At 41.7% G+C, this 22,371-nt stretch overlaps 2 protein-coding genes across 3 annotated transcripts in view; one reads left to right on the top strand and one right to left on the bottom strand.

The window, feature by feature from the left end:
* LOC117521425 (importin-13-like) overlaps positions 1 to 16,315 on the top strand; it is a 105,667-nt gene extending 89,352 nt beyond the window's left edge. Inside the window, exons 18-21 of the mRNA XM_034182721.1 lie at positions 9,515 to 9,573; positions 9,726 to 9,815; positions 12,902 to 13,080; positions 16,173 to 16,315. Of these exons, the coding sequence (XP_034038612.1) occupies positions 9,515 to 9,573; positions 9,726 to 9,815; positions 12,902 to 13,080; positions 16,173 to 16,266 (422 nt within the window). The 3' untranslated portion in view covers positions 16,267 to 16,315. The remainder of the gene's footprint in view (positions 1 to 9,514; positions 9,574 to 9,725; positions 9,816 to 12,901; positions 13,081 to 16,172) is intronic.
* Positions 16,316 to 16,590: 275 nt separating this feature from the next.
* The window catches only part of fzr1b (fizzy/cell division cycle 20 related 1b), a 42,684-nt gene continuing 36,903 nt past the window's right edge, over positions 16,591 to 22,371 (bottom strand). For both annotated transcript variants that reach the window (XM_034182722.1, XM_034182723.1), the window contains exons 10-14: positions 21,692 to 21,873; positions 21,177 to 21,410; positions 20,433 to 20,537; positions 18,046 to 18,138; positions 16,591 to 17,164 (exon numbers count right to left, since the gene is read on the bottom strand). In XM_034182722.1, the coding sequence (XP_034038613.1) occupies positions 17,123 to 17,164; positions 18,046 to 18,138; positions 20,433 to 20,537; positions 21,177 to 21,410; positions 21,692 to 21,873 (656 nt within the window). In that variant the 3' untranslated portion in view covers positions 16,591 to 17,122. The remainder of the gene's footprint in view (positions 17,165 to 18,045; positions 18,139 to 20,432; positions 20,538 to 21,176; positions 21,411 to 21,691; positions 21,874 to 22,371) is intronic.

Below are 22,371 nucleotides of genomic sequence, written 5' to 3'. Positions count from 1 at the left end.
CAGAGCACGGTTCTAAGGATAACAGAATTTAATAACATAACAGTGAGTGCTTAATCACAAACAAATAAGTGCGCGGTCTGGCGAGGTGGAGAGACAGTGCGCTCCCAGCAGCACAAAAGGTCCGGAGCCAGAACAGTTCGGACCCAAGGACCCCGCCGACACCCCCCAGGTGGCCGCGACCAACCGAGTCTGTGAAAGGAAAAACCATCATGTGAGTCCACCACTCCACACACAGAGACCACTCAAAGGTGTACATAAACAGCAAACACTTCCTGGCTTAATCACCAATCAGCTTCCCACCCTGCAGGCATGGAACACCCAGTTCAATTCTCCACTGCAGTGGAAGCTGATTAAACGACTAACATAACAGCTCAATATAATAAGGTGTGAGGGACACCACATTTACTGACTGTACTCATGTTAGTCACAAAACCTAAAGTACCTCAGGAAGTGTGCTGACGAGCGTGAGACCTCACCCCCTCCTCTTTCACAGACCATGGCATCAAACCTGTTACGGTCTCTGCATCCATGATGATGAGATGGCTCTCTAGACGACGATCTCACCCTCTGGTCACAAGGTCGAGTCTCTGGCAAATACACACTGTACTCCAGACTTAAATGCAACCATGCCCCAATCCATGTAGATGCACCACAGCTGTGAGTCCTGACGAGCTGCACATGACCAGCCTCAGGTGATCAGGGTGAGGTCCTGATAGCTCAGCCACACAGCCACATCAGTCCTGAACGCAAGCCACCTGGAAGGAAAAAACAAAAGACAGAACAGAAGACAGAAACAAAAGGCAGCCAGGCACCCCCAGCCATACAACACACAGTGGCAATAATCTACTTTAATGTCATAATAATTGAGCTGTTGTCATGTGCCAAACAGCACTAGGGATGAGATGATCATTTATTGTCATTACACTTAGAAGTGCAACGAAATTATCTTCACACCCAATTACCTCAGACAAAATACAACAATTAATTATTACTAGTTGAACGTAATAACGGCACACATCAGAATTAAAACAGCCGCACATATACATTTGGTGTTGTTTATGTGCGATAAACTTTGGAGCAGTCATCATCTGAATTGAGGCAAAGTGAGTGTAGACTGCAGCAGAGTCACACGCCTCCCAGGAGTGGCAGAGCGGAGGCCGGGGTGGGGAGAGAGGGGTAGGGTCAGAAACAAAATGGGGGGTGGTAGGGGGGGAGGCGTGCGTCAGTCTCTGTCCGCAAGGTTGGGTAGGATTACTTAGAAAGAATACATGTGGATTACATGTATGTATGTACATACATTTGGATTACTTGTAATCTGATTACTTTGGATTACATTTCAAAGTAATCCTACCCAACCTTGTCTGTCCGTGTCTGCATAAAGTCTGGAGTTCCCTTGACAACAGCAGGCTGTAAGGGAGGGCAGATAAGAGGAGAGCCGAATGCTTCACCAAGGCTGTTGAAATGCTGCTGGAGGAAAAACAAGCAGGGCGTTTTGACCTTCGGTAGCTGATAAGGCTGCCATGTTTTGAGTTAGGCAGAGAGACACAGAAATTCTGACCGTCGAAATCCAATTCATGAATATTCCCTGGTCTCCATATCTTCCTTTGCAAGGCAGATATTTGCTCCGAGATATGTTCCAACTTGTCGTTTGAGTTCAAAAGTTAACACAGTCTGAGATTGTACCACCTTGCCCACTTCATTAATCATGAAGGACAGATGTGCGGTTGCAGTTCTGGTAGCAGCCGCATTATCTAATCAGCACCAGCCCTTCTGCCATAAAAAGCAAATAAGAATAAATCTTCGACATCTTCCATAGAGAGTGGTGCCAAGCATGCAACACGCCACTTCTCCCAGGCATCGAAAACATAGCCCGCAGGATAGGTTCCATCTGGGCATGCAGTGTCCCCCAGCCCTTATTTCCTTGTTGAAAAAAAAAAAATGGTGTCAATAGCGTTCAGAGACCAGATGATCAATTCCACAGTTATTCCAAATATAGCTTGAAGAATTCATAGTCTGGTGAAGTTGGGACTTTTGAAGGTTGGAGCAGAGATAGAAAGATAGAGAAAAACACAGGAGGGAGAGAGAAGGAGATGTGACCGCCCTCGCTGGAGTCCCAGGCACAAGAGAGGTAGAGGGATCTCTCTGAAATGATAACCGATCAGCAGGAATGTGGGTCTGCCAGCTCTAATGGACCTAACTCCTTCTGATGTCATTTCTGTAAACAAGAGAGCCTTGTGTAGCATTGTGGGATTGACAGGAGGAAGATCTGACATTACGCTGCCATTGTTGTTGAGAGTGCATTGTGAGCCCAAGTATACACTGTCAGATTTCACCAGTCTTACAACTCCAATTCCAATGAAGTTGGGACGTTCTGTAAAATGTAAATTAAAACAGAATACAATGATGTGCAAATCCTGTTCAACCTATATTCAATTGAATACACCACAAAGACAAAATATTTAATGTTCAAACTGATAAGCTTTGTTGCTTTTGTGGAAGTATTTGCTCATTTTGAAATGGATGCCTGCAACACGTTTCAAAAAAGTTGGGATGGGGCAACAAAAGAATGGGAAAGTTAATGTTCAAAGAACACCTAATTGGAAACACATGAGTGTCATGTTGGGTATAAAAGGAGCATCCCCAAAAGGCTCAGCCGTTCACAAGCAAAGATGGGGTGAGGGTAACCCACATTTAAATATGGTCACCATAAAATGCACTATATATATCCCCTAAATGTGATAAAGTATTCATTTTAGCAGCTACACTTTGTGTTGATAAAAAACTATCAGCATTTACAGGGTTAAAGTTTTGCCCATAAACTGCACACTTTCTGCTCTTAGCCAGTAAGCTGTCCATGAGCTGCACACCCCCTCTCTTAGCCAATGAGCTGCTGCAAAATGGCGCATTGTCCCACCCTCCTCCTCCGTGGAGAAGCAGGGGCCTTTTTTAGTCTTTTTCGCCTTCGCCATGAAACAGGAACACTCGGTGAAAACTGAAGACAGAAAATTCTGAACACTCCGTGTGAACAGCAGACAGAAATACATAGAAAAAAAGTTTGCGGGAAGTGGATTTGGTGCAGGTTAACAGAAAGATATTTTCAGACAAGGGTTTTGTTGCTGATTGATTGCTGATGGTCCATGCAATGTGAAAAATCATTTTGCATTTGAAACTGTGATTTATAAGGTTGAACCTGATCTGTGAATCAAAAAAGGTGCACCCGGGTAACTTTGTTGAGTAGCTTTCTTGATTGTGAAACAAAGTGTGCTCAAGAACTGTTGGTACCAGAAAAAGAACCTTTTATTTAAAACCTTGTTTTATTTTATTTTTCTTACAAACAAAATAATCAAGCCATTGTCTGAGTGTCATTTTTTTCGCTTCTCCTGTCAGTAGCCGAACCTATTGGCCCAATTGTTGAGGTTCCATTAAGTACTATTATTTAACCTAAGTGGTATCCTTGCTTTAAGTAACTTGAAAGAGTGTTACATGTGGCAAGTTTGCCAGCCAGGAGTTATTTTGAAAGTACACGAGACTCATTTGGTTAAACATTTCAACGGTAAGAACAGTTAAGACAAATAAGTCCCCAAAACAAAGTCAAAAATGGAAATGGTGACTAAAGAGTCAATTAAAATCCCAAACTCTGTAATAATAAAAAGACTTACCAACAGTGTTCTTGATGAAGAAGTTACTACTTACCTTGGAAAACATGGGTCAGTTCACCGCCACATCCGCATAGATGATCCACAATCAGAGTTTCACCAACAGATAATTGTAGAGTTTAATCATGCTAGTGCAATGGATACATTAAGTCCCCTTTTGCCACTTAGTGTCCCAAGCTCTGCTCAACCTGTAATCACATTCGAAATTAAGAGTCTTGCAGTGGTGTACACCACAAATGCGCGAAATGTCACCACAGCATACATGAAACAGCTGTCGGAAATGGCCAACCTGAGTGGACACTCGCTAGAGGATATGCTCAAAGAAGAGCTAGCTAATCTAAGGGTTTCTTCTCAACCCCCAGTCCCTGTACTTGCTAATAGCGCTGAAACCAACTCACGTGCACAGGGTGACCATTCCCTTGATCCAGCAGGATGTGGACCTGCTGATTCTTGGTAACTTAATGATTTGATACTTACCCAAAATCAAAACCTGATCGATCTCAATGTGCCAATACCACCCAATTCCACACTCAACCTCAATCTGCCTAGTGTCCATCAAGTAGTGGTTGAACATGTAGTGCGCAGTATTGAAATGCCTTCACACTCTGCTGTGCCAAGTTGATTTAGAGCCTTCTCTGGGCGCATACCCCGCCCAAACAATGAAGCAGATTATGATACATGGCGCACAAGTGTTGAAGTCCTAATAAACAATCCAGCCGTTTCTGACTTGAACTGCACTCAAAGAATACTTGACAGCCTGTTACCGCCCTCTACAGACGTAACCAAGCATTTAGGTCCAAACACCAAACCCTCTGAATATTTGAGAGTGCTTGATTCCGCTTGGAGCTGTTGATGATGGCGATGAGCTCTTTGCGTGATTCATGAATACACTTCGGAATGAAAGTGAAATGCCGTCAGCCTATCTGCAAAGACTACATGTCTGTCTGACAAAAGCTTTGCGACGTGGTGATGTCAGTGTATCAGAGTTTGATAGGTAATTGCTGAGGCAGTTCCTTCATGGCTGTTGGGACGACAGTCTCATCAGTGACCTCCAGTTAGGATAAAGAAAAGAGAACCCACCTTCCTTTTCAGAATTCCTTTTGCTTTTACGAACTGCAGAAGATAAGTAAACGGCGAAAGTCAGCCGTATGAGGCAACACCTTGGTTGGAACAAAATGGCTCCAAACAATCCAAAACAATGGGCCACTTCAAACATGCAAAGAGTAAGTGCTAGTGAAACAGACTTTGATGTATTAAAAAAACAAATTGCAGATTTGAGCGTGCAAATTCACATTGGAAATCGGAGAGTCAGAAACAAAAACAACCTAAGCAACCAAAGCAAAGGTGTCAAACAACCAATGCCAAAGTTGAGGCCTGTCCCATGAAAACGAAAGCCCGAAACACACAGAGCTTTGCCAAAACTAATGCGAAGCCCCGCCCATGGTATTGCTTTCACTGTGGCAAGGACGGCCATATTGCATCGTCATGCGAAAATGAACCAAATCCGTCCTTGGTTGCCACAAAGAAAAAACAGCTTAAGAAGAAACAAACCAGTTGGGAAGTTTCAAACAGTGCCAATGACAAATGCCATTTAAACTGATTCCAGACTCCAGTGTGGGACAAGTAGGGGCTATAGAAAGCAATTCTTGTCCCAAACCATGAAAAGCTTCTTTAAAGAATGCTGACTCGAAGACACTATCTGTAAACCTTTCAAAGGTTGGAACCAAAACCACAGCTAATGTCATTATTGCTGGCAATGAAACAAACTGTCTCTTAGATACAGGGTCACAAGTGACAACAGTACCTCCATCCGTTGGGTGATCATCTCGACGTAGAGTGTGCTAATGGCCAATCAGTCCCTTTAGGTTTTGCGGCGCTTTCTATCATTTTCCTTAAAGATTTTGTGGGTTCAGCCATTCATGTTAACGCGCTGGCATTAGTCATTCCTCCTCTGCGAGCTGAGGCACAAGGGCAGGTGTTAATAGGCACAAACACTTTAGATGCCCTTTATGCTGACTTCCATCATTGCAGTGCAATCTTTAAGCCAGTCCCTTATGGTTATCAAGCGCTCCTTAAAATCCTTGAAATGCGCCAGAAAAACATCTAATAACTGTAGTCTTGGCTGTGCAAAACTGAAAGATAAACATCCAGTTGTAGTGGAAGGAGGGCAGACAACAGTTATTGAGGCCTCCGTGTACATCCCTAACTCTGTCACAGAGAGATGTGCTATTGTTGAACAGCCGTTAGACTCCTCTTTGCCCAGTGGCCTGCTTGTATTGGCTGGTCTTGTCAACCTGCCAGCTAAGCAGCCCTGTATTCTGCCAGTCGTAATAAAGAATGAGACAGACCATGCCGTTGTTATCCCATCAGGTGGTGTGTTGGCTGATATCAACTGCATAACTCGAGTTCTGCATAAAGAACTAATTGTGAAAGTGTTAAGCCCCTCTGACAAACCAAAAGACTCCATGCAATCGAACATCAGCTTTGACTTTGGAAGCAATCTACCTGCTGAATGGAAAGCACGTCACAAAAATGCTCAATTCAATGCTCGAGGTGTTTTCGCAGCATAAAGACAAAGTACAACACCAGATAAAACTCAATGATGAAACCCCATTCAAGTCAAGACCTCGACCAATTCACCCTCACGATGTGGAGGCTGTGAGAAAACACCTCCAGGAACTACTTGATGCGGGAGTAATATGGGAATCTGAGTCCCCATTTCCTTCCCCGATTGTAGTTGTCAGAAAGAAAGATGGTTCTGTCCACCTATGCATTGATTACAGGACTCTCAACCTCCAGACCATCAAAGATGCGTACGCACTCCCCAATCTAGAGGAAGGGTTTTCCGCACTTGCAGGGTCACAGTGGTTCTCGGTCTTGGACCTCAAGTCGGGGTACTATCAAATTGAAATGTCAGAGTCCGACAAGCAGAAAACCGCCTTTGTGTGTCCATTGGGGTTCTGGGAGTTTAATCGAATGCCCCAGGGGATCACCAATGCCCCATCCACATTTCAAAAGCTCAGCGAGCGATGTGTGGGTCCAGTGAACCTTAAAGAGGTCCTCGTCTTTATTGATGACCTTATCATTTTCTCGTCATCCCTCGAAGAACATGAGTAGCGCGTACAGAAAGTCTTGCTGAGACTAAAAGAATTTGGATTGAAACTGGCACCTGAGAAATGTAAATTTTTCCACAACTCTGTCATATATCTCGGCCATACAGTATCAGAGCATGGTGTTGAAACAGATACAGAGAAAATCAAAGCTCTAACAACTTGGCCCATCCCCACTAACCTCAAGGAGCTAAGGTTGTTTCTGGGCTTTGCCGGGTATTACCAACATTTCATCCAGGGCTGCTCCAGCATCATCCGGCCCTTTATTGAACTTACCACCAGGTACCCACCAATCAGGAAAGGGAAGAAAAAGCCCACAAAGCAACAAAGCTCTGAATACCACAATCCAAAAGAGTCATTTGGTCAAAGATGGACTCAAAAGTGTCAAGACGCATTCCAACAAATCACCCAAAAGCTTACCTCAGCACCAGTGTTGGGTTTTGCAGACCCCAGTCTCCCGATTTCAGCTTGGTACTCCGACGAGGGCGGTCGCATCTCCTCCACTCTCCCTTATCTCTGTTCTCTGCTTTAACCTTCAAGTCCCTACTTCACCAGACTGTGAATTCCTCAAATTATATTGGATACTGGATCTATTGAACTACTATTGGACTACTATGGAATGGATCAGCTGGTCTCTGAATACTATTGACACCATTTTTTCTACAAGAAGGTCAGGACCGGGGGATCCTACCTGCCCAAATGGAACGCATTCTGCAGGCTATGTTCTCGACTCCTGGAGTTCCTGGCATGTGGCATGGTTGGCGCCTTTCTCCATTGAGGACGTTGAGGATTTATTCATTTTTGGTCTTATGGTAGCAGAGCTGGTACTTTTTGGCTTATGTGCTGCCCTGATCTACCAAAAAAATTGGCAAGATGGCGGCATCAAGAACCACAGCCCCTCGCTTGTCCGTCATGATTAACGAGGTTGGCAAGGCAGTGCATTCTCAGACTGCGATGACTCTTGAACTCAGATGCAAATTGGATGACATCTTGGAGCAGATGCATGCCTTGCAGTTGAAGTTGAAGATTTCAGAGGCCAGTGAATTTTCTTAATTCTTAATTGGGAATATTCTTAATTCATAATTGGGATTTGGTTGTTCAAGTGGAATTGTTAAAAGTGTTTTTTACTGCTCAAACCATAACACTAGAGGCTTATCAAGCCTGAAGGTCAAATTGCCCGACTGTTTTCCCTCCAGAGGAATTTCTTCAGTCTGGGGATCATTTGGTTGTTTCTTATCTCAACTCACAAAGACAATAAACTGCTTTTCACAGGACTGAAGCATGCAAACTTCAAAATGAGGTCCTCTATCACAAAAGACAAACTGGTTCAGATGCCTCTTTCCAACTCATGCTCCCTGAGGAGTTAAGATCAATGGCTCTTCAGCACCTCCACAACAACATGGGTCACCTAGGAGTTGACCGCACCATCGATCTAGTCCGGACCAGGCTTTATTGGCCAAAGATGCATGTGTCAGTGGAGAAAATGATCAGTACATGTGAGTGTTGTGTCCACAGAAAGTATAGACCTGAGAGGGCAGCCCCTTTACTGAACATACAGACAAGTAGGCCTCTTGAGCCAGTCTGCATAGATTATCTATCTATTGAACCAGACCAGTCTAACACAAAAGATGTATTAGTTATGACTGATCACTTCACTAAGTTTGCAGTGGCCATGCCTACATCCAACCAATGTGCACGTACTGTTGCAAAGGCCCTCTGGGAGAACCTTATTGTGCATTATGGTGTCCCAGAGAGACTCTCGAGTGACCAAGGTCCTGATTTCAAATCGAAAACAATAAGCAAACTGTGTGAGATCACTGGCATGAAAAAGATACACACAACACCGTATCACCCCAGAACCAATCCCGTTGAGAGATTCAATAGGACGCTCCTGCAAATGCTTGATACATTGAGTGACGATGAAAAGTTGCTTTGGAAAGAACATGTAAAACTTCTCGTACATGCGTATAATTGTACCAAGAATGACGTGACAGACTATTTTCCCTATGAGTTAATTTTTGGGAGGCAACCAAGGCTCCCAATTGATCGAGCCTTCGGATTGCCAGTTAATGCTCAGAAAAAGTCACACTCTCAGTACGTCAGTGACTTAAAGCAAAGATTGGAGGAAAGTTTCAAGACTGCCAGTTGTAAAACATGACATCAACTACATTTGCCAAATAATAAATACAATTATTCACAAAACCTTGTCATTTTAATTTCTTGGACATTCAGTTAAAATCATTATAGAAACTTTGCATAATTTATTACCACCCTTGAAAAATGTCAGCTACCTATTTTATAAACACTACCCAGTCTAGAGCCCATGGTTCCCCACGGGCAGTGCGCTAGTTTCTTTTGTAACGCTAACCTTTCGTCTGGGACAGCCTGGGCTTTATTAGGTCTACTTGTAGCACACAGACACTAACATGGTAACGATACACATGTTCAACACAGGGATAGCAAAGGCGACATATTCCAAAATTTACTGTTCCAAAAGCTTCTTCTTGGACTCTGATGTTGAGACACTGAAACCTCAGTGAATCAGAGCATCCTGGTCGTTATCATTGACCACTGATGTGGATAAAATGGCTCCTTTAATATAATTTTCTCAGTCTGATTACAGCATTGCCATGTTTATTGGTACTCCCCCCATCAGTCCCACAGTGCTGTGCTTTAAACGTTAACCGACAGTCAGTCTTTTGGTTGTATTTAATGATAAACATTTTTCTTCCTTTCTGTTTTGTCCAGGGGTTCTATCACTCAAATTCCCAGAGACACAAGCAGTAAAATCTGCCAGTTTCTTCTTTGTAAGTTGTACTATCCATGTTGATAATAAATGTTTACTTTTAATCATGAACTTTTTCATAAAGAATGTAAAAAGTAACATCTCTGCTTTGCCTTTTAAGTGCCAGTGCCGCAGGCATTTATTTATTTTAATTTTCTCTCTTACTCTTTGCAGACAGAGATGTTGCCTCGTTGTAAAGATGTACCACCTCTGAGTGAAGCGTTGCAGAAGGATGGAAAGCTGCTGACAGAGGCCATACTCCAGGTGAACCAGCCTTTTGGATTATAGTGCAGATCATGTACAACCCCAGACAATTAATATGGCCAATGCAGTACCCATTTTCACATTTCACCAACATGCACCAACATTAAATCAGCTGGAATGTTTTGAAACAGTTGGTTGATGCATTGAGACCCCATTTAGCACATCACGTGATGTCTTTTTTCTTGTTTATATGGACTCTGGAAGAACATTTTGAAAAATGGGTGTTGCAAAGAGTTTGAGAGGTTCTGAACAGGGTTTGGTATGAACTAATCTGCTGTGCTGACAAAAAGTTTTGGTATCCTGATTCCCCAGCCACACTTTCTATCCCTTATTTAAATCTGCTTTTTACTTTTCCATTTTATATTGTTGTATAGCTTGTCCAGTATTTGTCAACGTAGTGGGCATAATGTTTCTTCCTATAGTTGCTAGCTTGTTAAATGACACTCACGTGAAGGCGGCTTTTACCTCACTCTCACCATCAGGTGACATACACATGTATGGGATCTTGTACAGGAAAAGAAAATTTGGTTTTCGTATTGTTCTGGTGCATAAAGGTTCACCACCAGTGGTGGGCACAGATAACCAAAAAATTAACTTCGATAACAGATAATCAGATAACTGAAAAGTTATCTTCGATAAAGCTAAAACAATAAACCACCCAAAAATGTATCGGAAGTTACAGATAACCGATAAATTCCAGTATTGTCTTCAGTACACTTGCAACTACTAACAAGCATTAATGTCAATTCTGTCATTTGTGCAAAGTTAAGATATAACATATACCTTTTAATGTTGAATAATACACTAATTCTGAAGTTTTATAACAAACACAGACAGATGGCATTCTTGGTAAAATGTGCCTCCGCTAACACTCATTCATTCTATGTAAACCATCATGTTAACGTGAAGTGTGTCGTGTGCTGGTGTTTACAGATAAATGTGCTTTTGTAAAATATGCCATTTTTTATTTGTAAAAAAGCATTTAAAAAAAAGCCATGTTGTAATTAGATAACCATCTGATATAACTGGTGTCAAAATAAATAGAACACTGCCATGATCTACTGGTGCCAGTGCGAGTTTTGGCCCTTTTTCAGCTGATTTTTCATTTGTGCGAGAATTTATTGGATCGCACCGAGCTTCAGGTTAATCACGCGTCTTGCATCATTTAGTATACATGGAGTAACGAGCTGCGTTTAACATCTCACGACCACCTCCTGATCGCCAATCATATGGTCAGATGAAAATCAAACCTGTTTGATATTCTGGTCAGCCGTCATGAGGGTATGCCTGTGCAAACACCTCAGACCTGTCTTGTAATGTTTTTTTTTAACTTTGATGTCTCCCATCGAGAGTTTTTGTAAATTAAGTTTGAAAAAAAAAGCTTCTGTTTATGTTTTGCTTCTGGAAACACGAGTCCAACGTGTGGTTTTTGAACGTACAATGTGTGTGAAAACATAAATCATGTGCTCTGAACTTTTAGATCTTGTGGTTCTGTGGTACAGTTTGAGCTGGAACGGAGTACAGTGATTAAAAATATCAGCCCAGCTTCAGGGCGAATACTGCCATGAACACTACTGGCCAGTAGATGGCAGTAGAGACCTTGAAAACTTGCCAAAACAAAATTCCAGATAATCTGTGTTGCGCTATGTTTAAGATGCATGGAATTTAATAAACACAAACACAATAACAATGTCTATAAACCCAGAGAATATATTCACGAGAGTTTTAGGCACTAGAGTTTAATGCTGTTGTCAATGGCGCCTGATCAGAGTGTCTCAAATGCATTTCTCATGTCGTGAACATACTGAGATTACCCTATCCTACCCATAATGCTCAGTCCATATCCAAACTTTAGTGTGGACACAGCATGTCCACACTAAAACCTTAAAAATTAACGCATTACTTTAAAATTAAAACACATATCTTATATTTTCACTTTATAAAACTTCAGACGTGACGTTAATTTAAATAACTTGTCCAAAATTAGTTTGGTTAAAATTTGAACCATAAGTTAAAAATGTATGCCTCTGGATAACTTGGGTGATATTGCCCACGTATCAGTATGGGGTTAAAAGAAATTAGGCTTTTTTTTTGTGACCAGTTCTCCTTTGCCTGTAGAGGATAGAGCGGTTTCTTCTAGAAACAGCTCTCTTCTGTTTGCAGAGGGTATGACTACGTATCTGCTACAAAACATTTAACAGATAGGTGCTCAACTTATTTTAAATTTTATAAGTCTGTGTAGTTGTTCAACATTGTTTACCACGTTAACGGTCTAAAAATTATCAGACAAAAATTTATCACAAGATAATTAGTCCGATAATGGTTTTCAAAGTTATCCGAAAAGATAATCCTATAATGAAAACATTATCTTTGATAATTATTGGTTATCAGATTATCGGAACTGTGCCCACCACTGTTCACCACAAAGTAATTACATCATCCTCATTATGCACATTTTTTAATTTGCTGAATTACAAGATGATAGCATTTATTATTTTTGAGTTGTCATCCACAAAATCTTGCTTGGGATGGACTAACAATTCACCCACTCATCTATATTTCTCTGTCTAAGCTCTTCACTTTTATCATTATAGAGAACAGCTTCTATTGTTAATTCTACCTCAGTCTACTCACCCCCCCCAAGAAAGAACCTCTGCAGCCGCCACTGGTCTCTTTGTCATTTTATTTTCTTTCCGGCTCTCTCTGTCACATTTTATTCCTTTGTACCACAACTCAGTCACCACACAGCATGCCATCCGATCTAAGATGTGCATTAGTTAAAGCTGATCAGAGACAAGAGGTTTTGAGAATGCATCAAGCTACAAATCGACTCAGCTTGTGATAGTTTCAACAGCACTTCTGTCAAAATTCTTCATCAAATTTAATGTTTTGAAAATGACCTCATCACTGACCTGTAAACTGCTACACAACAGTCATGTTTGGAAGGACACGTAGTTGATGTACCTGTAACGTCAGGTTCAGGAAACCAAAAAACCTGTGAGTCAGTTATAATTGAAGGATTTTCTCCTGAACACTGTTCTGTTTTTTGTATTTTATTCTGATCTATCGCTGACTTCTTGTGACAGGCAGTTGGAGGTGGATCCCCCCGCTGCCTGGAGCATTTCTCTGAGGTGCTGTTGAGCTTAAACAGACATTGTCCAGCTCTGTTGTCCCAGTGGCTGTCAGAAACATTACAGACTCCAGGATTCCCCTCGGCTCACGTGTCTACAGAGCAGAAGCACACCTTCAGTCAGCAGCTTCTAAGGTACTATTAAACTAATAGTTTCATTATTGCTGATCCAATTTCACACCCAAGAAATCAACCACCAGTCAGATCTTTGCTCTATGAGGGTTCAGTGAATGCAAGTGTGAATATTGGCACAGCTTCTTTGGGGCCTATGTTGTTTATCACAAACCATTTGATTCAGTTGACCGGGTTGATCTCTGAGACATCCTCAGTTCCCCAATACGTTGATGGACATCATAGCCAGCTTACACACATGTACTGTGAATGCTGTGCAGAGCAGGGACAGAATCTCAATTTCTTCAGTGTGAATTTTGGCATTCATCAGGGATGTGTTGAGGCTCCTACATTGTTCAATGACTGGGTGCATCACCACTCTTAGCTTCATAGTGGAGTCAAGCAGAGAAGGATATTCTTTCACCAAAACAGATCAAATCTAGGTTTACATCCCAGATATACCTTCTGGCTATTTGTAGCTAAACTTGCATGTCTTCTTTTTAAGAAAATCCTCCTCTGTACCACTTCATCATTAAGCTGTATAACCGGTGATAGAAAATGCAAAGTTTGTACTGTGCACAATTTCTCCAATCACAACCACATAAGCCTGTAACTTCTTCTGGGTTATCTGGATGTCTTGGTGGCTTTCCTCACTCTTCTCCTTTGCACAGTCACTCAGTTTTTGAGAACTGTCTACTCCATACAGATTTACCATAGAGTGCCATACTGTTTGTATTTCTTTGTAATTGATGTAAATACAGTCCAACACATATTCAGTGGCAGCTTTACCATCAGAGAGCCTCGTCTACAAACTACAGTAGTGTTCAGAATAATAGTAGTGCTATGTGACTAAAAAGATTAATCCAGGTTTTGAGTATATTTCTTATTGTTACATGGGAAACAAGATACCAGTAGATTCTCACAAATCCAACCAGACCAAGCATTCATGATATGTACACTCTTAAGGCTATGAAATTGGGCTATTAGTAAAAAAAAAAAAAGTAGAAGAGGGGGTGTTCACAATAATAGTAGTGTGGCATTCAGTCAGTGAGTTTGTCAACTTTGTGGAACAAACAGGTGTGAATCAGGTGTCCCCATTTAAGGATGAAGCCAGCACCTGTTGAACATGCTTTTCTCTTTGAAAGCCTGAAGAAAATGGGACATTCAAGACATTGTTCAGAAGAACAGCGTAGTTTGATTAAAAAGTTGATTGGAGAGGGGAAAACATACGCAGGTGCAAGAAATTATAGGCTGTTCATCTACAATGATGTCCAATGCTTTAAAATGGACCAAAAAACCAGAGACGCGTGGAAGAAAACAGAAATCAACCATCAAAATGGATAGAAGAATAACCAGAACGGCAAAGGCTCACCCATTGATCAGCTTCAGGATGATCAAAGACAGTCTGGAGTTACCTGTAAGTGCTGTGACAGTTAGAAGACGCCTGTGTGAAGCTAATTTATTTGCAAGAATCCCCCGGGAAGTTCCTCTGTTAAATAAAAGACGTGCAGAAGGTTACAATTTGCCAAAGAACACATCAACTGGCCTAAAGAGAAATAGAGGAATATTTTGTGGACTGATGAGAGTAAAATTGTTCTTTTTGGGTCCAAAGGCCGCAGACAGTTTGTGAGGACCCCCAAACTCTGAATTCAAGCCACAGTTCACAGTGAAGACAGTGAAGCATGGTGGTGCAAGCATCATGATATGGGCACGTTTCTCCTACTATGATGTTGGGCCTATATATCGCATACCAGGTATCATGGATCAGTTTGGATATGTCAAAATACTTGAAGAGGTCATGTTGCCTTATGCTGAAGAGGACATGCCCTTGAAATGGGTGTATGAATAAGACAATGACACCAAGCACACTAGTAAACGAGCAAAATCTTGGTTCCAAACCAACAAAATTAATGCCTCACAGATGTGAAGAAATCATGAAAAATTGTGGTTATCCAACTAAATACTAGTTTAGTGATTCACAGGATTGCTAAAAAAGCAGTTTGAACATAGTTTTGAGTTTGTAGTGTCAACAGCAGATGCTACCATTATTGTGAACACCCCCCTTTCTACTTTTTTTTTTTACTAATAGCCCAATTTCATAGCCTTAAGAGTGTACATATCATGAATGCTTGGTCTTGTTGGATTTGTGAGAATCTACTGAATCTACTGGTACCTTGTTTCCAATGTAACAATAAGAAATATACTCAAAACCTGGATTAATCTTTTTAGTCACATAGCACTACTATTATTCTGAACACTACTGTACCACAAAAGACTCCAAGCTGTCACTGGTGTTAAAGGGGGCATTACACCGTATTAAGAACAGGGGTATGTAAACTTTTGATCAGGGTCATTTGGGCAGTTTCTGTTATCATTATGATTTAAAAAGAGTAAATGGTTGTTTGACAATAAATGGCTTTACCCAACCACTGATCATTCATATTCTCTGAAAAATGGGCAAAATTTTTTTTAAATATTCTGCCAGGGTCTGTAAACTTTGGAGTTGCAACTGTATACTATAGCAGTAGCTTAGAATTTCGTGAAATAGACACTTTTTTCTTAATATTTGTTAGTGGTCGTCACCGTTGTCTCACAGTAATAAGGTCATGGGATCACTTCCCACATGCGGGTTCCCTCTGGGTGCTCCGGCTTCCTCTCACTTCCAAAGACACGCATGTTAGTTGGATTGGACTCTTTAAATTGACTGTAGGTGTGCGTGACTGTGAATGAGTTTGTCTGTCTCTATGTGGTCCTATGACGGACTGGCATCCTGTCCAGGATGTTCCCCTCCACACACCCTATGACTGTTGGGACAGCGCCCCCTGTGACCTTTGATTAGACTAAGCGGGTATCAAAAACGAGTGACTGTTATAACACAGACTACAATAAAAGCAGGCTCCACAGTGCTGGTGTATGTTAAATGAACTCATACATTTTATAATTTGTTATCAGGAATCACCGTGTCTTAACTGTCAAAGGCACTGCTGAGAGAAAAATAAATATAACCTGGCAATGAAGGCCAATCTTAATAAGTCAGTAAATTCAAATAAGATGACAGACTGAAGCAACACCAGGTTAGGATTTATAACTTTTTTATATCTGATATCTCTTTCCAGGGAGCAAACCAACAAGCGACATGTTAAGGAGATCGTGAAGGAGTTCTCTCTGCTCTGCCGAGGACTCCAGGAATCTGGATACTCCGACTACTAACCTCCTGTACAAAACCTTCAGTAAAGGATCAGGATGAATATGTGTGTAAAACTCTGGTCTATGCACCCATTCTGCCACGTTTTAAAACGCCTGTAGGTTACAAAGCAGAAAAAGGCAGTGTCGTGTTACAAACTCAGCCTGTCATCCTCAAAGGCTGCTCGTCCATCCAAACGTCCAACTTCTGAAGACTAAGAACAAAAAGCTCAGCAGCCATGGCTGTATTTTCTTATTTAGCATTACTCTTCTGACATAGATCAGATCCACACTTTATCAAAATATAGACACCCCCCCCCCCAAAAAAAACCAAAAACCCAAGTCTTTTACCCTTTCTGTTACAAATGAGAACCTTTAAAAATGTGATGACATCAACATGATATAGCTTAGACCTCGTGTGCATGTATACTTCTGCTAATTCATAATAAAACAATCTGAGTCACTTCTACAACAGATTTTAAAGTTAAAAAAAAAAAGCTTACTAAGCAGATCATGTGTCCGTACAACAGACTGCTTTATTTTTTTTAATCTAACGTGGCATCACCGCGTGGTGTGATGGGAGCTGTCACTGAAATTCCGAACTGCATACAAAAACAAAACAAAACCTAGGTTTCATGTTTCCTTTCCATTACAATAAAAAGTGCCCTTAAAAATGTGGTGACGTCAACATGATATAGCTCAGATCTTAGAACTTAAAATCAAAACGATTTGTGTACTGCTGCAGGGAGAGCACGTGCTGCTGCGATCAGATGAGTCCAGACTGCGTCTGCACATTTTACTCTAACAACTCTGATGGCTGTGATGAACTTCAACCACAACTTTAGATGGCTCCTCCCAAACCAGTCCTGAAGCTGTATGTTAACTACCGTATTCTTGTGAAGAGGTTCAGCACAGACTTTGATTCCTGAGAAGCAAAAAGAAATCAAATCTTACCATCACTGAATTGGCAGTGCTCATACTGATCATGCATGAGGAATGTTTAAGTTATGTCATGGCTGACTTCCATAGTCAGTTGGATATTTCTTTCAAAAGATGGATTTACTTTTTTATGTTTGGTAAAACACACAATTAAATCATATTATCTACTGATATGTGATATAGTTTAGCTTCCTTGCAGGGAAATTTGTCTTGGACTTAATGTCATGCACATAAATGCCTTCACAATTACAATAAAACAAACTACCGGTACATCTAAACAAGACAGCACCAGCAGTGCCACAATACTGATTATTATTATTATTATTATAGGATTACTCAAAAACTGCTGAACTCATTTGTGTGTGTGTGTGTGGTGGAGGAGTGAAACATAGGCTCAGTATCAAGCCTTGACATTTTGGAGCAAAGCTAGACAACAGGGTGCACATGGGAATTGTTTAGCTATTAGCGTGACACACACACAACAACAACAAAAAGCCAAGAATATGAACCAATAGTATTTGGTGGATTTGCTTTGATTCCATGTTGCCAGATGGGATGATTTTTTTAAATAAAATTTTTCATCTCCCATTGATTTACTAGCCATTTGTACTGTGCCAAAGCAGTGCTGCCACCTGCACTTCAGCACTTTTGAAGACATATAGACAGGAATGTTGGTGCTCATGTTTTGTTTGATTTTTGTAATTTTTTTTTTTTTTTTTTGGAGAAGTTATACACAAAGCTCCAGTTGTATTTTCAGAAATCTGAGACAGATTTATGTGTCACAATTTATATTAGATGGCAAACAACATACATGTCAGAAATGCATCTAACTGTGAAAGCAGCATTGTAACTAAGTTTGTTCTGTACCTTGGTGCAACGCGTCTTACTGAAGACGTTCCAGAATCGTAGCGTCTCATCCCCTGCACCTGTGACGATGGCCTCCCCATCTGGTGACACAGCCTGAGGACACCAAAGACACATGAAAGGACCAAAGAATTGATATGCAGTACTGCAAAAATGTTCCAGATATTTTGAATGTTAACAAAAATGTAGTGTGCGATAGCATTTTCCCTTCATCAGCAGGCCAACAGAAAATCCCTTTTAAAATGTATAAACACCTTACAACACTCCCACACCAAAAGATTGTTTTATTCATTAAATGTATTCATTAATTACAAACCAGTTTTGAAGTGTGTGTGTCCCCCAGCATTAATAGAGTCAGTCAGTCAGTGGTTCAAAAAATTTCCACAACTGTGTAAAAAGTACTGCATATTCAGTTCTGTGATTTCAGGCTCTAATGCCTACCAGTGAGGACCCATGAACCTCTAACATGCACACTGACCACAACAAAGAATCACTGTTTGTGCACCAATTCAGCAGCTGAATGTTCCGAAGGCTGTAGTCGTCATTTACGTGATAAGTGGCACGACGAGGCTTGCGAAGTGGCCGACATTCACAGCCTTCTTTCTCCGCGAAGTGGAACCTTCACGGCTAAAAGAATTCTGAGTCATTGTGCATGTTAGAGGTTCACCAGTAGACATCAGAGCCTGATGTATCTGAAGAGCTGAGGCCTCACGAGTTTCGTGGGACACAGCCCTTAGAAAGGTGCAGACTATGAATTGGGACACAGCCACAGGGTTCGAGTGGACACCAAAAAATTATGTATAATAATTAATAATTAAGTATTTGTGCCTCAGAATGTCCAGAGCGTTCCATGTAAAATTCTACCTGAAGAGGGGACGTGTGGATGCATGAGCACGTGGCCAATATTACATTCTTCAGAAGGCCCATCTCTCCATATATCTCAATAAAATGTTTGATTTCTTCAAAAATAACTCGCCCTTTTAGTGCCAGAAGAGTTCCACCTTGTGTGCAACATTTGTATACTGTAAATTCTCAAACTGACATCGTCATGCGATTATGAATGATTTAAAAAAAAATGCATGCATCTGTAAAATAATTAATGAATAAAAAAAAAAAATTCCACGTCCCAACAGCCAGGGGCTGTCAGCATGGACCAGGCCGCCGGGACACCCGCCCTCGACCGCCACCCAATCCTCTCTGCACCCGACCCCCATGGCCCCCTCTGCAGGTGGTGAACCCACAGGAGGGCGGGCCCACGTCACTCTTTCGGGCTGAGCCCGGCCGGGCCCCATGGGCTATCTAAGTATCTCGGGGTCTTGTTCACGAGTGAGGGACGGATGGAGCGTGAGATCGATAGACGGATCGGTGCAGCATCTGCAGTGATGCGGTCGCTGTATCGGACCGTCGTGAAGACAGAGCTGAGTAGGCGGGCAAAGCTCTCGATTTACCGATCGATCTACGTTCCGATCCTCACCTATGGTCATGAAATTTGGCTCATGACCGAAAGAACAAGATCGCGAGTACAAGCGGCCGAGATGAGTTTCCTCCGCAGGGTGGCTGGGCGCTCCCTTAGAGATAGGATGAGGAGCTCGGTCACTCGGGAGGAGCTCGGAGTCGAGCCGCTGCTCCTCCACGTCGAAAGGAGTCAGTTGAGGTGCCTCTGGCATCTTTTGCCTCCTGGACGCCTCGCTGGAGAGGTGTTCCGGGCACGTCCCACTGGGAGGAGGCCCCGGGGAAGACCCAGGACACGCTGGAGGGAGTACATCTCTCGGCTGGCTTGGGAACGCCTTGGGGTTCCCCCAGAGGAGCTGGGGGAGGTGTGTGTGGATCGGGAGGTCTGGGCGGCTTTGCTTGAGCTGCTGCCCCCGCGACCCGACTCCGGATAAAGCAGAAGAAAATGGATGGATAAAAAAAAAAAATTCACCATGCAAAACAAAAGTTACAGGAAAGAATTCAGAAAAGACCACCGCACACTAAAGATGCTGTTAGAGGTAAGACGCAGACCCAACGGGAAAAACCTTGTGAAGCCTTATTCGTTTTTGCTTTTTACAATGTGATGGAGTGATGAAAATGATTCCTTTTAGGGTGGGCATTTAATCAACTTTAATTAAATATATATATTTTATTTAGGGTGGGTGTTTAACCAACTTTCATTCCAATGGGTGGATACAGTAAAATCTGGTTCTCTTGTATATGGCACGAGACCAAATAACTGAAATTAGATACTTTGAAACCATTTTGCTCATTTATTTATGAAGATAAGATATTCCTCAGCTTTTCATTACTGTTAAAACTTGTAGCCAAAGTTAATGTGCCAACAGTTTTTGCACAGTACTGTGCAGTATTTCTCTGCTCTGCAGCCACAGAGTACAACAGTCCTACGGTCTTACCAGATAAAGTACTCTGTAAGAGTGTCCAGTCAATTTGGCCACCTGTGTTAGTGACGGGTACTTCCACACCAGAATCTGGTTCTGAGAATAGCCGTGAGTGCTCACCTTGTAGGAAAACAAGACCAAATAGGTAACAGTAAATAATTCATACATTTCTCATAATGTATGCCTGAAACTGATCAGTGTTGTATTGTCGTACTTTGAAAGATGTGTCTAATATTTTACCCACCTTCTAAGAACTACAAAAACAGTGTCTGTCAAAGATAACATGGGTATATGTTAATTTGATCAAAAATACAGAATAAACTGATTTTTCATTCAAGGCTTCGCAGTCATGCTGGACAGCACAGAATGTTTTTTTTTTTTTTTTTTAAATAGTTTTTGGACTGATTATTTTTCAATAAAACAGACGCAAGTGATTTTGAGGAAATATACCTATTTCAAGCTTAAACTTGGTTATTTTTCCCCTGACAGAAGTATCAGTAGGTATGGGTAGTTCAAGGATCATTGGAAATTTGAAAACCTGACAATAATTTATGTTCTTAAAGTTTCTGGCTGTGATCAACAGTGTCATTTTGTTGAGTGTTCAGCACAGATTGAGATTTTCAACATGTTCTAAGTGATTCACACTAAAGTGATTGAATCCTTCAACAAGCGTATTTGGAAGTAGTGTGTGTGTGTGTGTGTGTGTGTGTGTGTGTGTGTGTGTGTGTGTGTGTGTGTGTGTGTGTATGTCCTCCTCACCAGTTCATTGGCATGTTTAGACCATGCCAGGTTGCAGACCTGGGAGCCCGTGTCTGTGCTCTGCAGTGCCTGTCCCGTCAGAGTGTTCCAGAAGCGTAGGCAGCGGTCAGCAGTACCGCCGCCAGATGCCAACAGCCCATGTTGGTGGGGTGACCAGGCGATTGCCTTCACAGCTGCCAGGTGGTCACTATACTGCTGCACGGGGAGCAGGCTGGAGCTATTCCACACCAGTAACTGTAACCAGTCACATTTTAATCACATATTCATACAGAAATACATGGCTGCCAAATGAGGAACAATTTGTGAGTCACTGCTGTTTCAGCAAGATTAATATCATTTAAATAATTTTCATAGAGTTAAGGTCATCTCAAATGCTACAGAAATGTTCAAACACAGTGTGCATATAGCTTTTCTGATCACCTACAGAAGCAAACAAAAACCAGCTATGATACAGTTAAACCTTCAGCGATAGTCTAATACAGTTTGTAGATGTATGTCACTTCCTCATCTCTAACCTTGTTGTCGTTGCCACCTGATGCAAGGTGCTGGTGATCAGGTGACCATTTCAGACCACACACTTCTTGCCTATGACCTTGTAACCTCCTCTCAGCAGATGGCGGGATTCTGATGTCACGCTGCAGGATCACTCTATCTCGACTTCCCGACGACAGCTGCTCCCCATTCCATGCCAGAGCACCTGCATACAAAATAGAAGTAAAAAGGGTCTCATAATTCATTGTCAATGAAAAATAAATCATTATAAGAATAAGGTTTGCTCTTTGACAATAATATATACTTGTTTGTTCCATTTAAGCTGGACTTTGTCATTTGGTGAAAAAACTATCTGCTGAGAGACCTGCTGCTAAGATCAGGTCAGAACACAAGGCATCAAGTCTGTAGTGCCGGACTCTGGCTTTTGTGTTGTGACACCTTTGAGGCAACCACACTTCAGTGTTGAAATACAACAGTGTCCAGACTACAGGAAACATCTTATTAATAATGACAGTCATATTTAATTTCAAATGGTCAAATATTAAAGTAAATGAACAGTCTGACACAGTACAAAACCTATAAAGAATAAAGAAGGAAAAAAAAAAGCTGTTGTCAGAATTTACTAAAGAGGCGCAGTGACACAGTAGACTGGCAAAGTCCTGGACTGACATTTTTCCAGCTGGGGGTGCTGCATATATTTGTA

Source organism: Thalassophryne amazonica, chromosome 12 (genome assembly GCF_902500255.1).
Source record: "Thalassophryne amazonica chromosome 12, fThaAma1.1, whole genome shotgun sequence".
Lineage (NCBI taxonomy): Eukaryota > Metazoa > Chordata > Actinopteri > Batrachoidiformes > Batrachoididae > Thalassophryne > Thalassophryne amazonica.
The sequence above is the reverse complement of the archived record's forward strand: the minus strand, read 5'-3'. Positions and strand labels throughout refer to the sequence as shown.